The sequence below is a fragment of the Vanessa cardui genome, chromosome 12, assembly GCF_905220365.1.
Source record: "Vanessa cardui chromosome 12, ilVanCard2.1, whole genome shotgun sequence".
NCBI classification, from domain to species: Eukaryota; Metazoa; Arthropoda; class Insecta; order Lepidoptera; family Nymphalidae; genus Vanessa; species Vanessa cardui.
The window spans coordinates 2,104,527-2,130,901 of NC_061134.1; the positions used below are offsets into that span (position 1 = coordinate 2,104,527).

At 33.7% G+C, this 26,375-nt stretch overlaps 1 protein-coding gene across 1 annotated transcript; it reads left to right on the forward strand.

Annotated features, from left to right (window-relative positions):
* Positions 1-26,154, forward strand: LOC124534284 (venom carboxylesterase-6-like). The gene is made up of 10 exons (XM_047110036.1): positions 1-256; positions 7,148-7,244; positions 14,772-14,957; positions 17,374-17,559; positions 20,890-21,080; positions 22,988-23,156; positions 23,302-23,486; positions 23,839-23,989; positions 24,294-24,411; positions 25,891-26,154. Exons 1-10 carry the CDS (start codon positions 65-67, stop codon positions 26,084-26,086), a joined length of 1,671 nt encoding a protein of 556 aa, XP_046965992.1. The 5' UTR covers positions 1-64; the 3' UTR covers positions 26,087-26,154.
* Positions 26,155-26,375: the final 221 nt, after the last annotated feature.

Below are 26,375 nucleotides of genomic sequence, written 5' to 3' on the forward strand. Positions count from 1 at the left end.
GTTCTGACTTGAGAGTTAGTGTGACGGATGATACCGGCGCGTGCGCGCGTTTCCGTACAGAAATATGTCGTGTGTAAATTTGTTGTTGTTACTCTCATTGGCGGTATTCGTGACTAGCCAAGGTCCGCAGCCGACTGTCAAAATCGGACACGGTGTATTGCAAGGCGTGTGGAAGGTTTCCACCAATGGTCGGCAATTCGCGAGCTTCAATGGAATCCCTTACGCTCGTCCACCACTTGGCAAATACAGGTTTAGGGTACGTACTTTGAGCAAAAAGGTTTTATATTTTATATATTAATTTAATTAAATAACATTTTAATTATAGCAAGGATTAACTGAAATTAAAACAATGTTAACGTGTTTGTTTAATACGTTTTGCCTATCATGGACAAATTAGTGTATTTTAACTTAATTAATTACTAATGCAGACCTCGACTTATATTTAAAACTAATCGAGTTTTTAATTTAAATTACAAATGACGGTAGTATTTATTATAACGAAAATGAATTTATCGTCACTAGTAAAGTAAATCTACCTTACAGTAACATTGAGTTAAATAATTAAAAAAATTAATAATAAACGAACTTTAGAGAAACCAAAATAATATTTAGTAAAAACCCTTTAATTATTTTTTTTATTAAATTTATTTTATATATTAAATAGTTAGGCGTACGGGCAAATTCATTGTCTAATGTGGTCACCACTTGCACACACCATAGACATTGCCGTTCTAAGGAATATTAACGAATCCTTACATCGCCAAGGCGCTACCAACCTTATAAACAAAGATGTTATGTACTTATGATGTAAGGGCCCTACCACCTACTAATGGCTGTCACTTACACCATCACACGGTGTACCAACTTAAACATAAAAAAAAAACAGATTTAAATGTAGAATAATAGATAATATGCATAATCGTTTATGTGGAACTGTGTAATAATTCTATCGTAAGGTTAAACGCATAATAACAAGTTCAATAAAGGTTAGAAAATACTGCACGTAAGCCCCACGGTCAGACGATAGCCTTATCTCGTCTTACGAGCAAAGTAAACCCAATAGATCATAGCTAGCGATAATGTTTTTATCCTTTTTAACTTAAGTAAGCTTATATCTACATACTAGATATGCCCGCGAATTCGTGCGCGTTTGAATTTAACGAAAAAATCATTGTTATAACCTAACTAATCCTAACCGAAGTTACTCATAAGAGTAAGTTCCCAGACGTTTGCCGGTCCTTTTCGGTAGAATTAACATTCCAAAACCAGTAGCGTTACGTTTAATACCATTCTATAAAATACCTATACATTATAGCCCGTAAATTATAAATATATTTTAATTTTGACAGGTAACGTAGTTGATAATGTGTATTTACCGCTTCGGAAGTTATTCTCAAGAGAAACTGTGCGTTGCGTTCTGTGCACTTAGCACAGAACGCAAAAAAATGAGCCAGAGCGTAATCTCTTTATTTCTATGTTTGTGCAAAAGCTATAGTTTTATATTTAATTTAATAAATATCACACATTCATTTTTATCAGCATACGATAAAAATACATAATATTATACATAGATAAGTCCGAAATCATATCTCTGAAGTTCATTGACTTATGTATGTTCTGATAATCTGAACTGCCTATTCAACGCTTGAATGCTAATAGTATTTTTGTCACCTTTGTCATGATTTGCAGAATGAATAAATTTAATTTTTATTTGTTCTTAATGTAAATAGTTCTTATGTAACTTAATTTATTTATAGTTTATATTGGTCACTCTATGATCTATGATTGTATGATTATATGAAGTAAATAATTGTAAAGATTCTTATCACTTTTACTGCTTCGTAGACAAATAAATATTATGTACTATACATTTCGGAGCAATTTTATTTTATATTTGTTGCCATCGAATGTTTATTTTGTTAATCGATTTATCAAAGAACGTAACATTTTGTATCTGTATTTGAAATTTGGATATAAGTTTTGGCGGGATTTTTGACAGCATTGGCGTACACGGTATTAAGTTTGTCTGCCTTATAATATTATATTAAAGTAAAAAAATCATAACATTTAAGTACCTTTAATATAATCGCAAAATGATGAAAATGAAATATATATTGAATAATTTTTATTTATTATGATTTTGTAATGGATATAAAAATTAATATTAGAAACAATCAATCACAGTTACAGTATCTTGCATCGCATTTGTATAATAAATGCAATGACATCCTACAAATATACCCTCTAACTCTGCACGAATGTAAACCGAAAATAATTGCGTGGCTTAAAAGTTTGAGTTATGATGATACTGAATTATTACTTTATCACGTTTTGTAGATTGGATTGGATATCTATACAATTAGCCATACAGACACACACACACACACACATACACACACACACACACACACACACGTACACACACACACACACACACACACACACACACACACACACACACACATACAGAGAGAGACACACACGCGAACGCGCTCTACCTTTAGCTATTATATATATATGTATTTTTGTAATTCTTAATTCTTAGCTTGTTTCATCTTATAACTTTGAATTAAAGTGTGAATGTGTTAAGGAAGAGCGACTTCTTCTGGCACGGGAGCTCACGGCACTCAAAAGAAGTAGTCAGTACAATAAAATCTCAACCTTTGAGATTTTATTGTACTGTCTTGGTTATTGATGAAATAAACATTTATTATTTATTTAAACTGTCCTAAATTTGTCCTAAAATATGTTTGTAACATTGTTTTTAAATTTAACTAATAAATATTTATAAGCTGACCTAAACCACCAATCCGACATTGATATTTACAATGTATTTTGTCGTTATGAAATAAAGTAACCTCTGACCACTGCGGCCTAAATCTTTCCGTTGGAGATAAAACAGTAACTTAATCTACGGTTTTGTTTCTTGATTCAATTACTTATATAAAATTATGTTTTAATGCATATTATAATATACATATTCTTTCAATTAAAGGTATTTATATATGTTTTTCATTGTTTTTAATTATTATATTGTTATGTATACAAGTTACTGTCGTTAGCAGTCAACCTCTGATGACGGAGTAAAATCGCAGATATATTATTTATATCTTGGCAGAATACAGACATACAGACGTTAGCCATAAAAATGGAAGTTTAAAAAAAAATCTCATAAAAAAAATTATCACAAAACTTTGATTTATTAAATTTTCTTTTTCCCACGAATCTTATTTATTAAATAATCGAATAAACGTTTGTAAAGCTAGTTCTTTGATGGATACAATACGGGAAATCACAAAATTCTAGTCGCGTATTCGGAGATTTATCTAGGGCTTTTGATTGTGTAGAACATAAAACCCATTTATATAGGCTAAAATATTACAGCGTTAAACTAAAGCTTTTGATCTCACTGTTTTGTATTTTAGTCAAATGTTTGTTCAACAAGTTATCAATAATGGAATAAAGTCTATAGTAAATTCTTGAATTGTCGTATAAATGGGTGTCTTATTTTCTCATATTATGTTTTCTTTTTTTTTTGACATTTTCCCTTAGCTTTGTAAAAGCTTACCAATTAATTAAGTTTAATAATAAAAACAACTTTTGCTTGGTGGATTTGTGAAAATTCGTCAAAGTCGTAAGATAATATCTTACGACTTTGACGAATTTGCCGTCAAATATCAGTACGTAGTATTGAGCCAGTGTAACTATATGCACAGGGGACATAACATTTTAGTTTCCAAGGTTAGTGGTGTATCGAATTTTTAGTATTTCTTAAAACGCCAATATCAATGAAGCCTATCAATCTACCTATATCATAGAAAAAGCGAGTCATAACGATGTACACAATACAATCATATCACTGATCTATGATTCATTAAAAAAAAATGGTTGAGTTTTTAAATTTATAAACAAGTTAACTGTTCTAAAATATTATAAAATGTTCAGAATGTAAACGAAATGTTACGGACATTATTTTCTACTTTTGGAAAATAACAACAGAAGTTGTCAATAGCCAAAACAATCAATCGTTTGGCAGACTGACATGTAGTAAATTGTTTTGCCTACATATATACTGACTGCAGTAGCAAGCGGTTTCGCTCGCGTTTTATGGGTTTGGTTGTCATATTAGCTGTAGAAGAAGAACCGATTGGAAACTGAGTAGTTACTTTTTACTAGATTTTCCAAAGAAATCAACTCAATCAATTTATCAGACGACTTTTTTTGCAACGAAGTTCTACGCGGCTAAACTGCTACAATTTGTCACAAAGCATTTACAGAACATTTTATTTTTACGTTAATAAGAATGAAAATGTGAGTGTAAACTAGCGCGTAATTAAATCATAAGTTACAATAAACACAGTTCGGAAACAAACAAATGAGCCGACAACACAAAGCGTCCGCGAGTCTCCAATTACCGACGAGTGAGGCTGCAACTGAACCAAACCAAACGCTGTCACCTCAGTGGTTGCGCACTCGGCCGAAGCGCCCACTGCAGTCGAGTACACGCTCGTATAGTACGACACAACTTACAGTTCAACCGGAGAAAGCAAGAGCATGTAAATCGATGTGTCAAATTGATGAATATATTAAGGTCACATAATATTACAAATTATAACGTTTGTGTAAAGATCATATTCACATGAGAAATAAATATTGATAATTTGGTATAGCGTACTTAATTCGGATGTGATCGGTTTTACGAATTTTACCGATGCTACATACTAAGTTGCGTCGTACTATACGCCTCCGCGAAATGAAAATCAACTACCATCTTGTAATCATCAATATGTGGAATATTGTTTAAAAGTAGCTATTAAATAATAGGTTAATAATTTAAAAATTTATGATTAAAAAAAATACTCTTAAAAGCTACCGGAACTTTATTTATATGTATATTGCACTTTATATAATAAGCTTCAAAATTTCTTCTCAATATAGAGGGGGCGGAGTTCGCAGCTGTGTGTGTGTATGTGCGTGTGCGTGTGCGTACGCATGTGCATGTGTGTGTGTGTGTGTGTGTGTGTGTGTGTGTGTGTGTGTGTGTGTGTGTGTGTGTATTATTTATAGACTCCTAGTTTGACACTTTATTATAAACCTAGCGAAGATATTACAGAAAAATACTTAACAACTAATTATGTATTGTATGACGGTCTAATTGCTTATTACCCTTTTCCTTTAAACATTTTTAGTTTAAGTTGCAGTAAGTTAGTTGTTGCTATTTCGATTTCGTATTTTTTTAATAACATATTAATAATACCCATGTAGCTATTATACTCTCGTTTCAATAAATTTTAAGAAAAAATATATTAACACACCTTCATAAAAAAAAATTATAGACGAAATTTTTGTCCTTATTCAACTGGAATTCATTGTAATCGCAGTATGTTTAAAGTCTCAAAAACGTGTGGGATCCGATCTTTTCGTGTGCAATACATCGGATAAAGAAGACACTCACCAGATTTTGGTAATTTGCCAGAAACTGTGCCTTGGCACTGAATTGTAGTACACTTCCACATTTTAGTCAACTGCCAGCTACAACTCGCCATTGATTGAAATGATAAAGCTTAGGAGCCATTTGATTAAATGTTATAAAAAATAAGGAAAGCAGGAACCAATGTAGAAATGTTCAAACAATCCCAATTTTTTTATTATCAGTATACTTAAATATTTAATTAATTTTTCCACCAACCCGCATTGGAACAGCGTGGTGGAATATGTTCCAAACCTTCTCCTCAAAGGGAGAGGAGGCCTTTAGCCCAGCAGTGGGAATGTTTTTGTTGTTGTTGTTAAATATTATAGCAACTTCGCAATGTTACTTTTCTGTATTCATGTATTTGATCACAGATCTTTTTCCTAACAATGAAAAAGAACTGAAATCATTGTTAATTACAAAAAGCGAGTTCATATCCGGGTCATATATCACAGATTTAATCTTAATTCCTGGAGGAAAACATCGTTAAAAATCCTCCATTTGTATGAAATTTTGCTGCAAGTGTTTCCACTAACCTGCATTAAGACAACGTAGTGGAATAACCTCCATCCCTTATCTCAATATAAGAAAAGCCTTAACTCCAAGTTGGATTTTTAGGCTGTTCCTTTTATGCCTTAGCCAAAAATATTCTGCATCCATATTTAAAAAAAAACATTGCAGTCGGTAGAGGCGAACAATTATACAACAAAGGCAAAGTTTCGAATAACTTTCTTGTAACTTCCTTTAAATGACTAAAGTTTCTCAACTCTCAAAATCCTTCGTTAATGAAACGCGATGTATTACTTTCCTACACAGCAAATTACACAAATGCAACACAACACAATAAATACATAACACAAATAAAAACATTTTTTCTATTTTTAATACAACACTAACATATTCTTTACTTATTATATATTTTCTAAGTTATTTATATAACATCACAGTATAATTATGGAAAAATATTTCCTATTCTAATATGCACCAAAAATCCCACGTAAATTTTACATTCGGTGGATATTTGTCAAACATGTTAAAAGTCATGTGTACAGAGGGATATCGTACCACCAATTATTCATTTTAAACGTATATCTTTATGCGCTGCTGAGGAGAAGGACCTTAACGGACACCTAAATGAACTTATAAGGGTTTTTTTCGTTTAGCGGTACGGAACCCCTTAAGTAGTAGTATTATATATATTTGAGTGTATTTAAGATGGTTTGACTGATAACCATGAATGCTAACACATTTATGTAAGATACATGAAGATTTTTCATCATCATCAGCCCGTTTTTGTTCACTTTTGGACATAGGCCTATCCAAGTGCAGACTACCGTGGTCTTTCTGCGGCTACTCGTATCCAGCTCCTGCCCGCCCCCTTGCATAAATCGCCACTCTACCTTGCCCGAGGACGTCCTACACTACGTTTGCCGAGACGCGGTCTCCACTCTAGAACACGTCTCCCCCAACGGTTGTCGGTTCTACGACAAATATGACCATCCCACTGCCACTTCAGCTTACTAATTATTTTTACTATTACTTCAGTCACTTGGCGCTTCAGCGCGTCGTCATCTGAACCGTTATCGCCATGAAAATTGACATTTAGAACAACATAATAATACATCTTAATAGAATGGTAACATAATATCGATTTAATGATTGTTTTCCATACCACAGGAACCACAGCAGATGAAGCCATGGTCTGGAGTTTGGGACGCCTCCCGACCTCTTTCAAGCTGCTTGCAATATGAACCCTTCCTCAAAACAATCACTGGTAAGAATTTGTGATCTATTTATAGATACTATTTGTTTTATTAAGGACTTTTGTTTTATGAAGGATTCGTATCTACATATTTTTCAGCATTTATTTCATTTTAAATAACTTGATATTCTTAAGACCTTTGTATTCTTAATACTTTACTTATGCATAGCATAACAACGACCTCCGTGGTCGACTAGTGTGACCGGTATGCCACTCCGAGGTCCCAGGTTCGATTCCCGGCCAAGTCGATGTAGAAAAAGTTCATTGGTTTTCTTTTTTGTCTTGGGTATTTGTAGTACTGTCGTTGCTTCTGTTTTTCAACAACGCGAAAGTAATGTATGTGATGTTGTCCAATGCATATATGTTCGTTCTTACTACGAACTTCACGCCGTACAGTGCTGCCGTCTATTGAGTCGATATAAAAAATATAATTGGAAGTCCGATGACGCCGATAATTAAACTAGATTGCCATCGGGTCCAAAAATGGACCCTGACAGAAACCAGGACCTTGGGTCAGAAATCAATGACACGGTAGCCACAGGCTACCGTAGAGGAAAAGCCCGGGCAAGGAGGTTCGCCTCGAGGCCCGCACCCAACCCTGGCCTAGGCCAAGGTGGAAGAACCCGGTTGTTGACGCCAATAATTACTAAAATTCACTATTAGTTACGTATTAAATATTTACATGCCTACGATAAACACTATTACGAACTCACCTAGAAATTAAATACGTATAAAAAAATTGGAGTGTCTGTTTGTAATATTAAAAAAGCCACTTTTTAGTAAACGCAATTGTGTATACGCGGTACATAATATTTTTTTCAATTTTTGTGTGTCTGTTTGTTTTTCCGGCTAATCTCTGGATTGTTTAGATCGCATTTATACGGTCTTTTACTGACAGAAAGCTGATGTATTAAAGTGTTACTTAGGCTCCAACAATAACTTTTTTGTTAAATTTCAACGCACTAGTATAAAGTGAAATTTTAATTTATTCCAGAACAAACTATTTATGGAATAAGTATTCCTCTAAGACTTTTAAAAGAAGTTCACGTTTCTCCTCTCCATTTTCGTATAAACTCCTTAAATTTATTAACCAACCTCAACACGGAATAAAAGGATGACTTAATAAAAATATGTCCTTAAATATAGTTTATAGAAAATTTAAACTGAAATTTACACGCAAAACGCATTACTACTACAGATTTATAGTAAAGTCAGTAGACTAACAAAGATTTAAATTTCATTGAATAAAATCCAAGGCAATTTCGGCGACTTTTCAAGCTTGAAAAATTAAACACAATTCAGTACAAAATTCATATTCGTCAAAACAATGTAAATATTTCGACCCCTGAATTTGATGAGAATTTGTGTACACATACCTTAACGGCGGCATTTTATTAAGTGCCTGCGTGATATATTTGTTTATGTGAATTCGGCTTTATTAATTTCGACTAAATGCACTATATATCAATATACATTGATCCATACATATTTATCAGTATATTAAAACAGGTCGAAAGAGGTTCTTAAATATGGAAATCGTAAAAGAACGCAGACATATTTACTGACATGGATGTAAACTAATAGTCGACCGCGGTTTCGGTCGTGTTTTAGCCCTAGCGCTCACTGGTAACTTTTGTCACGGTGACTGTTTCGTCACTCTTGTCAAATCCGTGAATATGTACAGATGCAGACACAAGTGTCACCCAATTGTCACGTCGTAACGTGCGAGCACCTCCATACATGTTCATGGACTCGACAAGAGTGACGAAACAGTCACCGTGACAAAAGTTACCAGTGCGCGCTAGTTCTTAGTGTCATGTGTTAGGAAAAAAGCAGCCTGTCTTTTCTTGGAGTTCATATTAGAGCATCATACCAAATTTTATGAAATTCGTTTCAGCCTTTTGGTCCAGAAAGAGCGACAGATACACAGACAGATAGAGTTACTTTCACATTTAAAATATTAATATAGATAAGACCGTAATTACTACCAAAGTACAACCGGCCTACTTTGAACAAACCCATCTGAGTAGGAAAGATATATTGTAGTGCCAAGTAGCGTCATTACAGGACTAGAAACATAACATCTCAGTTCTCGAGGTCGTTGACACCGTGGCGATATAAGACATGGGTAATGTTATTTAAGACGTCCGTGTAGACCACTTACTATTAGGAATATTTGCCTTTTTGCCTAACTCTGTAAGTCCAGCAAAATGTATGAAGTAGTGAAGTAACAGCCTATAATCCCATTGCTAGGATTAGGCCTCCTCTTCCATTAAGGAGAGGTTTGGAACATATCCACAACGCTGTTCCAATGCGGGTTGGTGGAATGCACATGTGGCAGAATTTCAATGAAATTAGACAAATGCAGGATTCCTCACAATGTTTTCCTTCACCGCCGAGCACGAGATGTATTATAAACACAAATTAAACACATATACATATATGTATGTAGTGGTGCTTGCCTGGGTTTGAAGCCGCAATCATCGGTTAAGATGCATGCGTTCTAACCACTGGGCCATCTCGGCTCTTAGCAAAATGTATATCAAATTTGAATTATTTAAATTAGACCTAAATAACTTGCTTTGTTTACCATTCTTCCATATACCTAAATCTGGTCACGTGTAACCCTTTCTATAACGTTCGTCTACTGAAAATAGATTACCGAAGACGGCTTCGTTTAGCAACACTTCTAATTGGTCGTATAAAATACAAAGCTCCATCGTTCCTCGCTCGTTCAGGCGAGCGCGTGACTATATGGGCGTATTGTCGTCCTGAAACCAGAGCGTCTTAAGATCTGCCTTAAAGTTGCCTCCTCAAAAAACAGCTGTGTTTCGTAAGTTTTAAACATGCCACACAGAGCTGTCAGCCGTTCGTAAACTGAACCTAAATTCGCTTAATAATTTTATAATCAAAAACAATATTTTTGTAAACTTGGAATTACATAATTGGTGTATGACATATTCCAATAGAAGTCGGAATAAAGGTAAACAAACCATAGATTTACGTATTTTATGCAATTTGCTAATAAATTAGCTATATTGTGTAATACCTAGGGTTTGGGATTAATATACCTTCAACTAGCGACCCGTCCCGACCTCGGGTGCGATACTAATACTAAATACTACAGAATTTGTTTATTTAGGACATTACATTAGTAACTATCAAAATTATCAACATATATAAACCTTTCTCTCGAATCGCTCTATCTATAAAAAAAACCGAATCAAAATCCGTTGCGTAATTTTTAAGATCTAAGCGTTCACAGGGAACGATAGCGGTAAGCGACTTTGTTTTATACTATATGTATATCGGAGAAGCATGTCCGATCTCGTTTTTAAAAACATCACGTCAGCATTGCTGACGTCACGAGTTTCAGGGTTTCGATCTTTAACCATCCTCGGTATTATGAAATTAAACTCAAGAAATAATCTTCTCTGATTTATTCATATATAAAGTAGAATAAGCCTTCGATACCGGCGGGCGCTAGGACTTTTATAACAAAAATGGGTGGGTAGACTTATTCACTCAACATAACAACTGTTTACAAACACTAAAATATTTCAGACTAATGTAACATTTAACTAAAAATTATTAATTTAACAATCAATCAGTAAAATACTATAAGACATTAACTTCTAAATTCCCATAACAGTTTCGTCGATATTACGTACGGACAATTTGATTTCATTGGAATAGACAAAATATTTTTCTTTATTTTTTATTAATTTAATGATTTGACTTCTAACCTCCTGAACTGGCCTGTCAAAAACAGTAATAGTCAATCGAATCGAACAAATGCGAATCAAATCAATCAACTTGAACGTCATTTATATTCGGCTCACAATTTCGGACTCGATTACACGCGATTGTGTTTCGGTTTGTTTGTTATAATTACTTATATTTCACGGCTTCTTCTTTAAATATGAAAAATAATAAATTCATGATTGTTTGTTGTTAGGCAAAGACGGCTCAGTGGTGAAACACGGTGCTGAGTCAAACCCCAGGAGATTGGGAATTTTCATGTCAAATTTTAATATGGAAGGAGATTTTTTTCAGTTTGCTTTTAAATGAAAGGAGATTTATCTCGTCCTATCGTATTGAATTCAATGTAAAGAACGAGACAGATATATATTGAGTAATTAAATCTATAACAATTAATTATCGCTAACGTTTTGGATTTCTGAGAGAAGGCGTTAGAGAAATAACGAAGGGTATGCGTTGATATTTTAGACAGTGTTTAAACAAGTAATGAAATGTATTATCCGGACTTCAGATGTAGTTTATGCCAATATTAGCGTATCGCAGATGTCAAACACAATAGCTTCAGCGACGAATATTCTGGATCTTGGTTTCAACCAGAGTTGGACGAGTAAAATAAAGTAAATGCTTCTTTCAAGAAATTGACATTGGCAGCCCGTTATCTGGAAATTTGTAGTGCTATAGGTTTTATACTCACATGCTTTGGAATGGAAAGCACGTGTAGTCTGAAATGTTTCCTATCGTATCAGATTTTCTTCTATGCTATATGCTGGTTTGTTCCCAAATTAGCTGTAGCTTACGGACTTGTACAGTCGCTGTGAAATATTCACAAAATATACTCAGAGAAAATTATTTTAAATTCAATATTAAGAATTATCGAAAATAATTTATTAAAAATTCAAGCGCATAAAAATTTTCATCCCGAAGATTTTCCAAAACGATTTATGGTGGTTAGTTGGTGATCAGGTGATTATGTTTGTAACATACAAACATACAACCGAATTGTGAATGTCCTTCTTTTTTTAAAATGGCTTTAAATACCTACACACAGTAATTCAGCTCAAAAATCACTATTGAAACAAAGTGACATAAATATTATAACTGTAACAATAGATTTGACGTGTCAACAACGCGGAAACTAATACTACAAATGTAATAAAATTGCAGAGCTTTAAACGTCGTTCACGGGCCAAATGTTTTTGTAGTGTGTTGGCAGCATTAGAGGCGAAATAAAGACGGTAAAAGTGCAATGGTGGTAAACTAAGACATCTTGTACAATCTATAGTCCGCTAGTGACATCACTTGTAACTTTGTCGAAATATGGAAAAATAATTAAAACTTTTTTGACATCCAATTTCAAAAATAATTAGTTTTATAGTTTTTGTATTAGAATATCCCTATTAAAACTACACAATACATTTATATCTTTATATTATTTAATGGCAGTAATCCATACCTATTGGGCGGATAAAATATAAAGAATCAAGGATGCTCGAGTAAAAAAAGTATTTCTTTAATTATTTGCTACACATAGACAAACTACCAAATAGGTTACTGACGATTAGTGATCCCCACTGCGTATAAATCACCAAAAGTCAGTCACTAACCTAGGGAAATAAAAGTTATGCTCATGTACTTTCAATTACACTGGCTTATTTACTGATCAATCTAGAACACAACCTTAGACATGCTTGTGCATCACGGTCATACTCCATAGCCCTACCACTAATTACATACAAAATTATCAAAGTAACCTAATAAAATTATATTAATCATAAAAATATAGATATATTACGGAAAAAACCGACATACATATTGCCGTCCTAATCAACGATGTGTCATAATAATTAAGATGGCTTCATTAATAGCTTTGTAAATCAACAATCCACCATCTTTATCGAGTAGTTAATTGATACACGAATAATATTTATCTGTTTTCATTATACGCTCAATTAATTAAACTGATGACTGTGTTTGCTGCCGTTGTTTATTTATTGTTCCTATGGGATGCGAGGTTAATCACCAGATCAAGTATCTCTTCGCTTGCTCGTGCAAACCGGTTTGCGTTGTTAAGCGTGCGTGTGTATAAGAGCGTAGCTTGCGCAAACATAAAAGAGCAAATTTTTTTAAAGATTAACGACACAATAAACGCTGCAAATGATTTTGAGAAAAATAAAACGGGTTTTAATTTTGGGGCACATCCTGGTTCGTGATTTTTCTGCGCATTTTAAGCCAGCCAGAATATTTATATGTATACCTTTACGTCAAAACAAATTTCAACTATACTCGTTATTTCAAAATATTTGGCTTCAAAAGCCGTTAAGTTGGTAAGTAATAATGACAATATTAATGGTTTAACTTTTCCAATTATGAAATGAATAAGTTATTTGCTATTTTTTTTTGTTGTTTCATTTTCTGTTGTTTGGTACAAGAGTTATTGAACCAGAGTTATTTTAGAATTATGTAATGTATGTACATGACGAATGGGTGGTATCACCCAGACGGCCATAACCAATCTCAGTAGAAACATACATTACTTTTGTCTAAAAACAAATTCAACTACTTATTTTAACCGTTTACCCTTCCTTCCACATATTTAGCTTAGGACAATAGTCCACTGAATATATGTATAGTATGCTATAGCTCCTCGATCAAACTGAAAAACAAAATCATACGAGAATTTATTAAATTATTCTCATGCTGCCTGCGCTTTTCAATACGCTTCTCACGCAAGACAGCTGTCAAAGAATGCAGAAAGAATGCTAGAAATAGCTTTTGCCTTCCAATACCAATATTATACCTGACACTGACACTTCCAACGATTATATTTTAAATTTACAACATTATATTTTTTATTTAAATTCGCATTGATGAAGCAAAATAGTGGAATATTTACTCGACTAGCTGGCTACATAATTAATGGCATTTATGTTTTACGAGATCTCTATCTTAGGCTCTGTTCCGGGATGTCCACATTAAGATGGATCGCGTCACCCCACGGCGCTCAATCGATAGGTGTCGCTTCGCGGCGCTGCGGGCGCTGCTTCTATGACCGAACAATTTCCGCTGCAATGCGTCACGCTCCCGTGACGCCGTCCATCCCGATGTCATTCGCGCTTCGAATAAAATGGCAAACGTCGTTCAATATATTTTCATCGAGCTAACAGCGCTGACTCGCAGGATGTTCAGCTTTAAATTACCATACGCGAAATTCTATTCAACTCGAATACAATACGAGCTTACCTCACGAGTTTATGATTCTCCTTTACAATGCTCTATGCTTCTATTTACGTTCTGGCAACAGTGTAGAGTTTATATTACAATTTTTAACATAAGACGTTGTATCTTGACGACAACGGTCTTACTTACAACGTCGCTTAACGGGTATCTAGTTCAATACTGATTTTTTTCTGTTGCAGTTGATTTGATATACGAAAGTACAAGATACACTTTTGTATAAAGTCGTAAAACTATACGCACGGACGCTAATCTTCCATTGAATTGATAATTATGCTTGTTGTAGTCTTCTGTAAAAAAGGAGAAAATAAATTTTAAAATGTTATTGCACCATGCATAATGTATTGGAGATTCTTAATAAAAATATTGAAATATTCTTTAACTCGATTAAAGCAATCTGGAGACATTATTGAATGTAATCAGTATAAATTTCTTGGTTGGGCTTTGTGCCAGATCAGATATTCTTCGGACACACTGTGTCCAGTATGGTTACTTATCATTAGGTGCCTTATTTACTTAGAAATGTATTGTTTCTTTTTTCAGGTAGTGAAGATTGTTTGTTCGTAAACGTTCACACGCCAAAATTGAGCCCTGCAGCCTTATTACCGGTGTTGGTGTTCATCCATGGCGGTGCGTTTATGTATGGTACTGGATCGCTGTACGACGCGTCGCATTTGATAGATCGGGACATGGTAGTGGTGACTTTGAACTACCGCCTTGGACCACTAGGTGAGATACATGAATGTATAAAAAATAATATTCTTGTGAATGATTTACAAGATATATTTTAATGTCCTATAACGTCCTACAACATCATACTAAGCATTTAACCAATTAAATTTTATGATAAAAATACGACATAATGTAATGTAAAATTACAATCATTAATACACTCATCAATTACAATTTACAGGGGTGTAAACACGGATGCAATATCTTATTGTCTTAATACCATAATCCTTTAATACGGTAGTTCAATGCAAACACAATTATAAGGTAGTTACTGGATCTATGAGTCAGGTCTAGATCACATACCCACATCACATAAGGCCCGTCTTAAACTAGTTTAAAGGGGTGCATAAAATCTGGGCGTCACACCTTAATCTTAAGCCTCGTCAATGATTTTTATCACCATCGGAATCGAGAGGAGAGGAGATGGTGATAATATTAAGATGGCCTCTTGCGGACAAAGCTTGGAGAATGGTTTTTCGCGATGTATTCCTTTTTTTTACATTTTTGTATAAATAAAGTAGATTGTCAAACTGGCAAATACCAGGAGTAAGTGGTCATCGCTTTAAACGTTGGCACTATTAATATGAATCATCCCTTGGGAAATATCGTGTCCACTTGTAGCTCACTTCCTTTCGATTCGCAAACCAACAAAACTAATCATTACATAAGCTTAGTTATTGACACGAATTAACCTGAACGAGGTGCTTAACTCATAAGTACCTCAGCCTCGAATAGCAGATACTTAACACAGAACAATGAAGAACTTCACAACTCTTGTAATTGTTATCTTATCACACTTGTGTTATGATGATTATAACTCGACCAAAGCAAGTTGGTTGTTTGGTTGACACAAACAGAGTACATAACTGAATACGTTCGAAGATGTTAAAATATTACACCGTTGCAGTTTGTGGGTTTGCGGTATCGATACGACATTCAGAACCTCGATGATAATTATTATTTAACGTAAACCAGATGGAATATCCCGCTGAAAATGTTTATTAGAAAAAAACACCGGATTTTTTTTAAATATTACACACTACGCCCCGGCTTCGCAAGGGTGCAATGCTGATATTCACACGACATAACATTAGAAAGTTCTAAAATTATCAGTGTTTCTTTTTTCTATATTGTCTATGCATTACATACAATCCAAATCTGTTGCCTAATTTTAAAGATCTAATGCATAATCCGCTTCCATCCCATGCCCTTATTTAACCTGAGTTATGATACATTATCCTACCCATTATTTCCCCTATCAGGTCAGGAATTTAAAAAAACGCTGTAACAACTTTACCGATTACCATATTTAAACCTTAAAAAAGACCAACTTTATAATCATTCCCTTCTGTGGTGATTTTTACAAAGCGCTGTTGCAGTTTTTTTGTTACTGAACTTTTTAGACTTTCTTATTTCTAACAACAAACAGGACGAATGTCTTTACAAACATAACCCATTTAAGAGATGAATCTACATAGATATCATGAGGAATAACCCTGTAGAATTACATCTTGGTAAATCCACCAGCTCAGAATATGCGGTGTATATCAGTTAATCAATTTAAAAAGTAGATATTAAACAGTATGCTAGTTCTTATTATTTTTCTTGTGCATTAAGAAAATAAGGTTTAAATTATAAGTAAACAGACCAGAAGCCGTGTTATCGTCATAATTATATGTGTTAAACTATTTTATCTTAAATCTCCTGAAGACTTACCAAATGGAGAGGAACGCTATTCATAATTACAAGCGCTCATAAAATGCAAATTAAGGGTGAGTACGTAATGTACTTTTCATCTAAATTTGTAATTATTTTCAAGAGGAACATTTCTAGGAAACTAACTATTTTAATAGCCGAGAGGGTTTATAAATATTCGAATTTAAATATAAGTTATAAAGTATATATACAAAATATCAAACTCAATTTACAAAATATAAATTGTATTATTCTTCTTTGCAAACATAAATTGGAAAACACCTAATAAGTGGTAAAAAGAGGTGTTGCTAGTCTGCCGCGCTATAATTTTTTTAATAGATACGACCTTAGTAACACCTACCCCAATGTCAATATGCCTTCAACCTTCAGATGGTTATATTAGTTAGATAAGATATTATGTCAATGGATCCTGTAGTGATACTGACTCACTCATTCCGCATACGATAATACATCAATACAAAGAGTTGATATTTGCCGATGGAATTACCGATTAATAATAGGAAACAAGACTTTAAAAGACAATAGAAACACCTAGCCAATGACCCCTGACATTGTCAATATGCCAACAACTTGAGGAACTAATTTGTTATGCTACTAAGCCATAAAGTGTTGATATTTGACGATGGGATTACTAACTAATCTAAACTTTAATTTATAAGTTTAAATTATTTAATTATCTTTATCTATCTAAACATAGGTTTCCTCAGTACTGGTGACGAAGTTATCCCGGGTAACGCTGGGCTGAAGGACCAAGCCTTCGCCCTGAAGTGGGTTAGAGATAACATCATGATGTTCGGCGGTGACCCCCAGAGCGTAACCCTCACTGGTTGCTCTGCCGGTGGCGCGAGTGTACACTATCACTACCTATCACCGCTTTCTAAGGGTAAGTTCAATGTTAATCTTTTGTAAATGATAAATAAATAAATATTGGATAGCATCACATACATTACAAATGTAATTAGCTAAAGCACTTGTGTTATGAATAATCAGAAGTAACGACGTTACCACAATCACCCAGACCCAATACAAAATAGAAAAACTCCGGGAATCGAACCCAGGAACTCGGAGTGTACGTGTGTACCCATAAAACCGGTGTACCACGGAGGTCGTCAAAAATAATAGTTAATGTAATTTATCCATTCAGTTCTTCTTTTACGGCATTACAGCTTTAATAGTCCGACCGAAACTCGATAACAATACATCTGTAGCCTTTAAACCTAGACCCCGGACCAATGACGCAGTCAATGCACCGTAAAGTGTTTACGATAGGTAGATTAAAGATACGGTTTGTTTGGAGAAGCTGTTTAAACGTTTGATACCAAGACAATGGGGGTCTGTCTGGAGCATTGATAATGTACGTGTCTTTGCAGCACGTACGTACATAGAATTATATTTCAACCATATATGACGAGTAACGAACTAAATTGACTCGATGTCATTGATCGAAATTCATCTATTTTATACAGGACGAATTTAAGAATTGCGAAAAATGCCGTTTTGTCGTTAGCAAATCTTTGCCTGAACTTTGAGAGTATTAGTGTTGTATTTTAATTCTATAACCGCTGGTCGGGTTTCAACTAAAGATTCAGTAAGTCATAATATAATGTAATTATTATAAAGCGTATGGAATATGTGAAGCTGTTTATTAATATTTACTTCTTAGACTTTAAAAAGTCATAGAATATTGTTTATAAATTTTGAATAACAAGCTATTTATATTGTATATAGATCAGTAATAGAAGTGTTCCTACTTCTAGATTAGGTCAGGACTCCAATTTTTGGCAACTCGTGCCCAAAAAATACAGTTGTAACTATTTGGACTGTTTTATGTGACGACACTTCGCGACGAGATTCGAAGTAATACGTATATTAAATGAAGTTTCTATACCTATTTAGTAAGTTTATATAATACTTAGTTCTGGTTTTGCAGTAAAAGTAAAATAATTATAAAGACGTAAATTTAATTAAGAAAGGAGAATGCCCAAAATACTATGGACTTTAGTATCGCCACAAAAAATTTTGTGTCAACTTTAATTCATGTTTATTTTATAGTGATAATGCTACATAAACATATAAAAATAAAACAACATGGCTAAAACTCCGGAATTAATAAATATAAAAGTATTATTAATAAAATAAAAGTAGTTGTTAAATCTATATTAAGGTACGCTATGGTTTGAAAATAAGCCCAGCAGTGACAGCTGTTGAAAGAATGAAAGAGAAAGAGTCAGATGGAGAGAGAGAGAGAGAAATAAAACAATTAGGCAATATACAAAAATTATTTTATTTCATATTAATCATTTATATTCTTCAAAAATATAACAATATTCTTCAAAAATGTTATCTAAAAATTGGGCTGGTGCATTTACATCATTAAACGTACGCGCCTGCTGATCTCTTGGTTTAATTGCCGTTTCTCTGATGAAGTGACAGGTGGGTTTTCACGTCGTTCACAATCACTGTGGTTAAATTATAAGTCACAAGGTAAACTCTGCAAGGATTAAAAGTATAACTAAAGCAAAGGAGTCTCAGCCTCACAATCACTTTAGCTTATACTAACACCAATGCTGTTATACACGTACTAAAATATTACCACGAGCTTAAAACAAACAATGAAAACAGTTACTGAGTGACATATTACTGGTGCTGCCAGACAGAAGAAAAAGTTATTATCGATTTAGTTATCGATTATTTATTTATTAATTATCTGTTTATAAATTGTATCTATATAAACAAAAAGTCTTTTTAATGCATATTGCATATATTATAATAGTGTTATGCATATTTTAAGTATTTTTAGATAAAATGTAAAAAGTTCTATTATATGTATATTGGAAATTAATTTTAAAAATAAGAATCGAAACTCGCAACGTCATCATAATCGGACTGAGTTGATCGATTTTATAAATATACAATGTAGACGAAACAACTACTTTTTTTTTGCTTTGAAGTTATCCGGAGATATTATAATGTCATCATATTTAAAATAATTTGTTTAATTTTACTTTATAATAACTAAGTTTATAAAAAAGAGACACAAGAAGATTTTTTGCGATACTATTATTGGGCATTCTCCTTTATGGTAAAAACAAAATGGATTCTGACACAATATTAATTAATTCTGACTTTAATGTAAGCTAACGCTGTTTTATTCTTTTGTTTATTGAAGTTTTTCATTTTATAATCATATATTAATTTAACGGAAAACATAGTGTAAACAGCAAACAATCCTTGTCCAAGAGTGCATTGTAAAAAAGGCCAACGACCTTTAATTGTAACAATGTAAATAATCTTAAAACCTTTTATCCATTTACACTAAGAACTATTTAAATAATTACACAGTGTAACGTATCATAAATTCAACAACTCTAGCGTTTAATCAAACCAACTTTACCACTAGATTATAATATTTGTCATGAGTTACAAGCTCTGTATAATTAAGCGAGTCATTGTAGCTTATGAGATAATTTTTAAAGTAATATATTAACAAAGTTGACAATTCCTCAAGAATACAACAACAACAACAGCCTGTAAATTCCCACTGCTGGGCCAGAGGCCTCCTCTCCCTTTGAGAAGAAGGTTTGGAACATATTCCACCACGCTGTTCCAATGCGGGTTGGTGGAATACACATGTGGCAGAATTTCTATGAAATTTGTCACATGCAGGTTTCCTCACGATGTTTTCCTTCACCGCTGAGCACGAGATGAATTATAAAGACAAATTAAGCACATGAATCAGCGGTGCTTGCCTGGGTTTGAACCCGTAATCGTCGGTTAAGATGCACGCGTTCTAACCACTGGGCCATCTAGACTCTTCCTCAAGAATACGTACCAAAAATTATCGTCCAAGCGCTCTTAAAACAACGGTCCGTGTGCAGCCCTATACCACTAGACATAGTAAAAGTTCGATTTTGATGCCTTGTAAAGGTGTCGTTGTCTGGATGATAAAATTGGAATATCAATTATTCCTTGCTAACAGGTATTGTGGGTAGTATTCAATTTCAAAAAGTACGTAATACATCCTGTTGTTAGAGATTGAGGGTTTAATACTACTAATATTATGAATGAAAAATTTGGATGTTCGAGAAATTGTCTGAACAGTTTTAGAATAAACTCAGAATAGAAACACTTGCAAAGAGTAATACGTGGGTGAAACTGCAGGCGGATGTTAGTTATATATATGAAAGACTTAAGGATATAAATGTTTCTATAGGCACATTCCATCGTGGTATTGCCTTCAGCGGGTCAGCTCTCTCTTCTTGGACCCATGCATTGAAACCAGCTCAAAAGGCAAAGGCTCTAGCCGCCATCGTGGGCTGTCCTACTGGCAACAGTCGAGAGATGGCTGATTGCCTTAAATACAGACCAGGGGAAGTCATCGTCAATGCCCAAATAGAAATGATGGTGAGTATAAGACCCCTTACTAGACCCCTAAGCCCGACACATTTTTTTGAGATTATATCTGAGCATACATACACAAATATATGATCTCAATATGATAAACGATGAGGTGTCTAACGTGATATAAAAAGTGCATTGTTTGTGAACAAAATATATAATTATATAAACAGAAATTCTCCTTGCTTGATTTTCGTTAATATATAACGATAGGTTGAACGATATCGGATTTGATGTACTGTAGTACGTGCGACGAGTTAAATATAAAAATCTTCTCCGTTGTATATACAAAGTCATGTTTATGGCATCGGCAGGTGAGTGGTGATAGCAGGTGATGATAAGTGGTTATCACTGCCCACAGACACTGACTGACTTTCACTGATATTAAATTGTTACTATTATTTACTTAACCAATACACCACCAACCTTTGGAACTGAGATGATATGTCCCTGTCACATGACGGTTAGCCCACCACCTTGACGGACTTGCAGAATATCTTACCACATCACTCTACCAAGTCCTATCCGGTTGCCCCCTAATAGGACCGGGTATAGTTCTGATGTTTTTTGATGTATCTTAATTGAACATTGGTCAAACATCCAACTAAACATCAGATAAAAACAGACCCACATATATATTAAATATATCCTGATTAAAAAAATCTGATTTCGGAATTTAGGAACTTTGTCACCCTTATAATTTTGGAGACCAATATTAAGAAATGCTTCATTCTAAATTTCAGCTTCAGAACTTAAGGCTTAAATCTTTCAAGTACCAAATGCAATTTGCAGCCAAGTTCTTGGCTTGGCGAAACTTTTATTCTAAGGAATTTTAAACGGCTGCTTGGTTTATTGAATTTGAGTGATTTTTTTTTAAATAAATAGTTAATAACTTGTATTATTATTGTTCAAATCATGATCGCGTTAAAAGTTGGCTAAAATACAAGCAGAATTTCGCTGTTGAATCGCAGTTCTGACTATTTGGACAAGAAATAAACATGTGTACTCAGTACAATAATCTAATTCGTTTTTTTTTAATTCTTAAAATTTTTAATAAATATTTAAATTTTAATATTTTTTCCTAAATCGGCTGATTAATAAAGAATAATTAGATAATCTAAAACTTTTAAAACAATATAAATAAATATAATACGAAAATAGAATCTAAATGTATAGATTAATCTGTTGTTCCTGCATCAACGCCAGTTGGACCAATATTACGTAAAAGGATTAACTAGATCCGAAACAGTACCAAACTAAATAGATTTAGAACTAAGTCACATTACTATGCGCATATTTAAGTATTTTCTACTTCAAAATACGTCTGTCTACATTGGAACAATTTGCAAGAATAAAAGAAAGATTAACTTCTTTAACACACTATACATTTAAACAAATACTGACATCGTTAAATTAATGTATTATGTTGTATGGATTCGTAGCCATCTTTGTAGGTAATACTGTGAAGTAAGTAAGTTAAGCATTATCATCATTACATAGTATAAAACAAATTCACGTACCGCTGTGTTTCACTATGTACGAATAAATTGTGATGCGGTTCTTTTTAATAGATATATTGATTCGAGACTAATATTTTTGTATATAATACACTGACAATAGAGGAAAGAGATAAAAACAATTTTTTTGTATAGTAAAGAAACACTGATACGTATCTAATGGGATGTCTTAAGCAACCAAATTATTGGTAGTATTTTCATTATAAATATTTTACTCGTGCTAAGCCGGGGCGGGCAGTTTTAAATACACAGTTTTTAAGATATATAACATCTGAATTCTTTAGAATGGTGGCGTTTTGGTGATGTAAGGAATCCTTTAAATTTAATGGTAAAAAAGTTAGCCTACCTTATCGTACCATCAGATTCCCATTAAACTATGTTATAAAACTATTACAGGAATGGAAAGTCCACATGTTCACGCCATTTACACCAACCGTCGAAGTTCCCGGTACAAGAGACCCATTCCTGAGCCATTACCCGTACATCGCCAGCCAGTCTGGATACATGAGACCAGTTCCTCTCATCACCTCGGTCACTTCTGAGGAAGGATTGTATCCTGCCGCAGGTATTATGAATGAATGGATGTTTTAATTGACTAATTTCTCCTTTTTATCATAAATAATAAATTTAAACCACTGAACTATAAAATTATGAAGACATAATAAAAATATATTGCTTAAGATTTTTCCTATTCTTTTTTCTTTGACCAGCGTATCAAACGGATCCAAGCCTTCTACCAGAGTTGGAATCGAGATGGGAATATCTCGCATCCAGTATATTTGAATACAACGACACTCTGCCCTTGGAATTGAGATCCGCCGTCGCAAATAAGATCAAACAACACTACTTGGGAGGCAAGCCTGTCAGCCAGGAGACTTTCCCACAGCTGGTTCAAGTAACTATTTAGGAATTTACTAATTCAATATATATACATATTTAATGATTATAGTAAATTATTATTGTGTAAAAAATAAATAAATGTAATACATATGTTGATATTACTGTAGAATTAGAGAGAATGTTCAACATGAAAGAAATGTTTTTGACTCACTCAACGCGTATAGCCGTACTAGTTTTGGGCGCCAATTTAATGCCTGAAAACTTACAATTAATTATGGTTACAACTTGATTCGAGTAACTTCTTAACTCAACTTCATAGTATGAACCCTCTCAACGGAACCCTCGTTAAACTTGAATTTGTATCAAATTCCAATCTCACTGCTGTACATGTACAACAATTTGTTCAGGCTCTCGGAGATCGTCTCTTCGTGGCGCACGTTGGCAAGTTGGCTCAAATCCACGCCCAACGTTCCCACCAGCCAACATACTTGTACCGTTATACATATCGTGGACAATACAGTTTGTCAAATTTAATGGCCAACAACGATAATAACTACGGTAAGCTAATATTCCTAATTAATATATACTGTTCTGCATATATCTCTAATTATTGTATTAATGATTATTAATTGACTTAAACAGTATCAAATGTCTGGTCGCTTTTTAATTTAGTTTCCTTTTCGAGTTGCCCTATGGTGTTTAAGTATCAATGACCACTCAAAATCCGTCAAATGCATGTATACGAAGTGCTAACAAAATGTAGGCAGAAAAATATTAAGGCTTCATATGAAATTACACACACACACATACTCATTTGTAAAATACGCGATGTTGCGACTATGTAGTTTTTTTTTTGATATAGGTGTGAGCCATGCAGATGACGTGTTAGCAATTTTCAAGTATATACTCAGCGAGAACAATGAAGATGTCAACATGAGGAACAAACTTATCGACGTCATCTACGGTTACATGACAACAGGGTAATACATTTTTATCTTAAAACTAGCTGTGCCCGCGACTGTGCACTCCAATTCAATTCAAACGAATTAAACAAAGAAGTTATTCATTTCATAGCATGGTCAATTTAGACATTCGAAGCTACATATATTTACAACAAGCTGAAAAAGTTTTGACTTGTTTAAACATAATTATAAATAATATTCAGAAGTTCCGAATCATTCCAGTACCTGTTTTCTTTATTTGAAGTCAAAGGTCGAAAATCCCGAAATAATTTGATTTTCAAGATTTTCAGGAAAACAGTAAGTTTAATCGCAAAATTACTTTTGTTAAAAATTTATGCTTATAAAATTCTCCATAAAAATTACTTACTTTTTTTTAGCTTGTTGGAAATGTATGTAACTTAACTTCTCTTTTTTGGACTAATTTGACCGGAATATAATTTAAGTTATCCCTTATTGCATCAGCTGTTTGCCTCTGAAAGCCCCGTCATAATATGTCTAGCCATTCCAGAGATAAGCCGTAACAAACGGACCGACAAACAAAAATTGTAAAAAAAATGTTATTTTGGTATATGTACCGTGTATATTATATATTGTTGTTAGAAATGTTCAGGCTACCTTTAAATAAATAGCTACAATCGTCCATAGGCTTTAACTAATATTTACTATGCCTCTGGGACATGTTCCAATATTTGCTTGAATCCAATTTATCGCTGGACTTAACTTTGAAATATTGAACTAGAGTTTAGTTTAAAATAATTATCTTTTGACGATCCAAATAAATCATAATAAGTATATTCAATCTCAATTTGTCCTGTTTTCTATAATTCTCTCTCTCTCTAACTCAATGATTGATTAGCTGAAGATTTTTGTAAATTGTCTGAAACATGATCTGATGGTTACAATAATCAGATCTTTAGGTCTCGAAATTTCGTTTGTTAGTAGGAGAGGGTTTAACAAGAACGCTATAAATATTAAATTACTACAATTAAGCCATTACTAGGTCTTATAAAGGGAATTGTTTTGATCCCAATGTAAGTAGCTAGAGCACTTGTGTTATGGAAAATCAGAAGTAACGACTGTACCACAAACACCCAGACCACATAGAAAACTAATGATAATTTACATTGACTCGACCGGGAATCGAACCCGGGAAATCGGAGTGGCGTACCCATGAAAACCGGTGTACACACCACTCGACCACGGAGGTCGTCAAATTGATCAGTATCAAAAGTTTTTGGGGACCTAGCCAAAAAACAAATGTACCGAAAATACGTAAAAATATTTGTAATAGTTATCTTTCGGCTCAATCCTACTGGCGCGAGTGTTTGCTGTCAATCGCCCGTCACCTTTGCACGTTAACATCGCGCCGCGCAAAAAATACTTCATTTGAATGGATTTTCTGTCTAACCTGCCTAACTTTTGAATAAATGCGCATTTAAATAATTACCCTTACATATGTATTTCCCTCATATTGATATAGTACTTATATGCTTACAGAGTACCAAAAATAGCGAACGGACCGGAATGGTTACCGGTTAAGCCTGGCGCACCTGAATTGAACTACCTCGAAATAGCCGGACCGAACAAAATAGAAATGAAGACGAGCTCCGATTTCGGTCAAACTAAATTCTGGGACAGCCTTGGTTTTGTCGAGAATGAAATGTTCCATGCGAATATTAAGGATGAATTGTAATGTTTGATATTCCTTTTTTGTGAGGGATTAAATACATAATTAATTATATATATTTGATACTTCTATAATTTTTGTTTTATTTTGCTGTATGAACCATTTTGTATTAGGGCATGCCATTTACCGAGATGATATTGAATGTGCTAATAATATAAAAACAATTGCGGTTTCAAAATATTTTTTAGAGTCCTCCTAAGTGAAATGAAATCAAAAACATAAGACTACTTAAAAGTCGATTTACGATTATATAACGTAGTTATAATTATTATTATATTTGGAGTCGGTCGGTTCC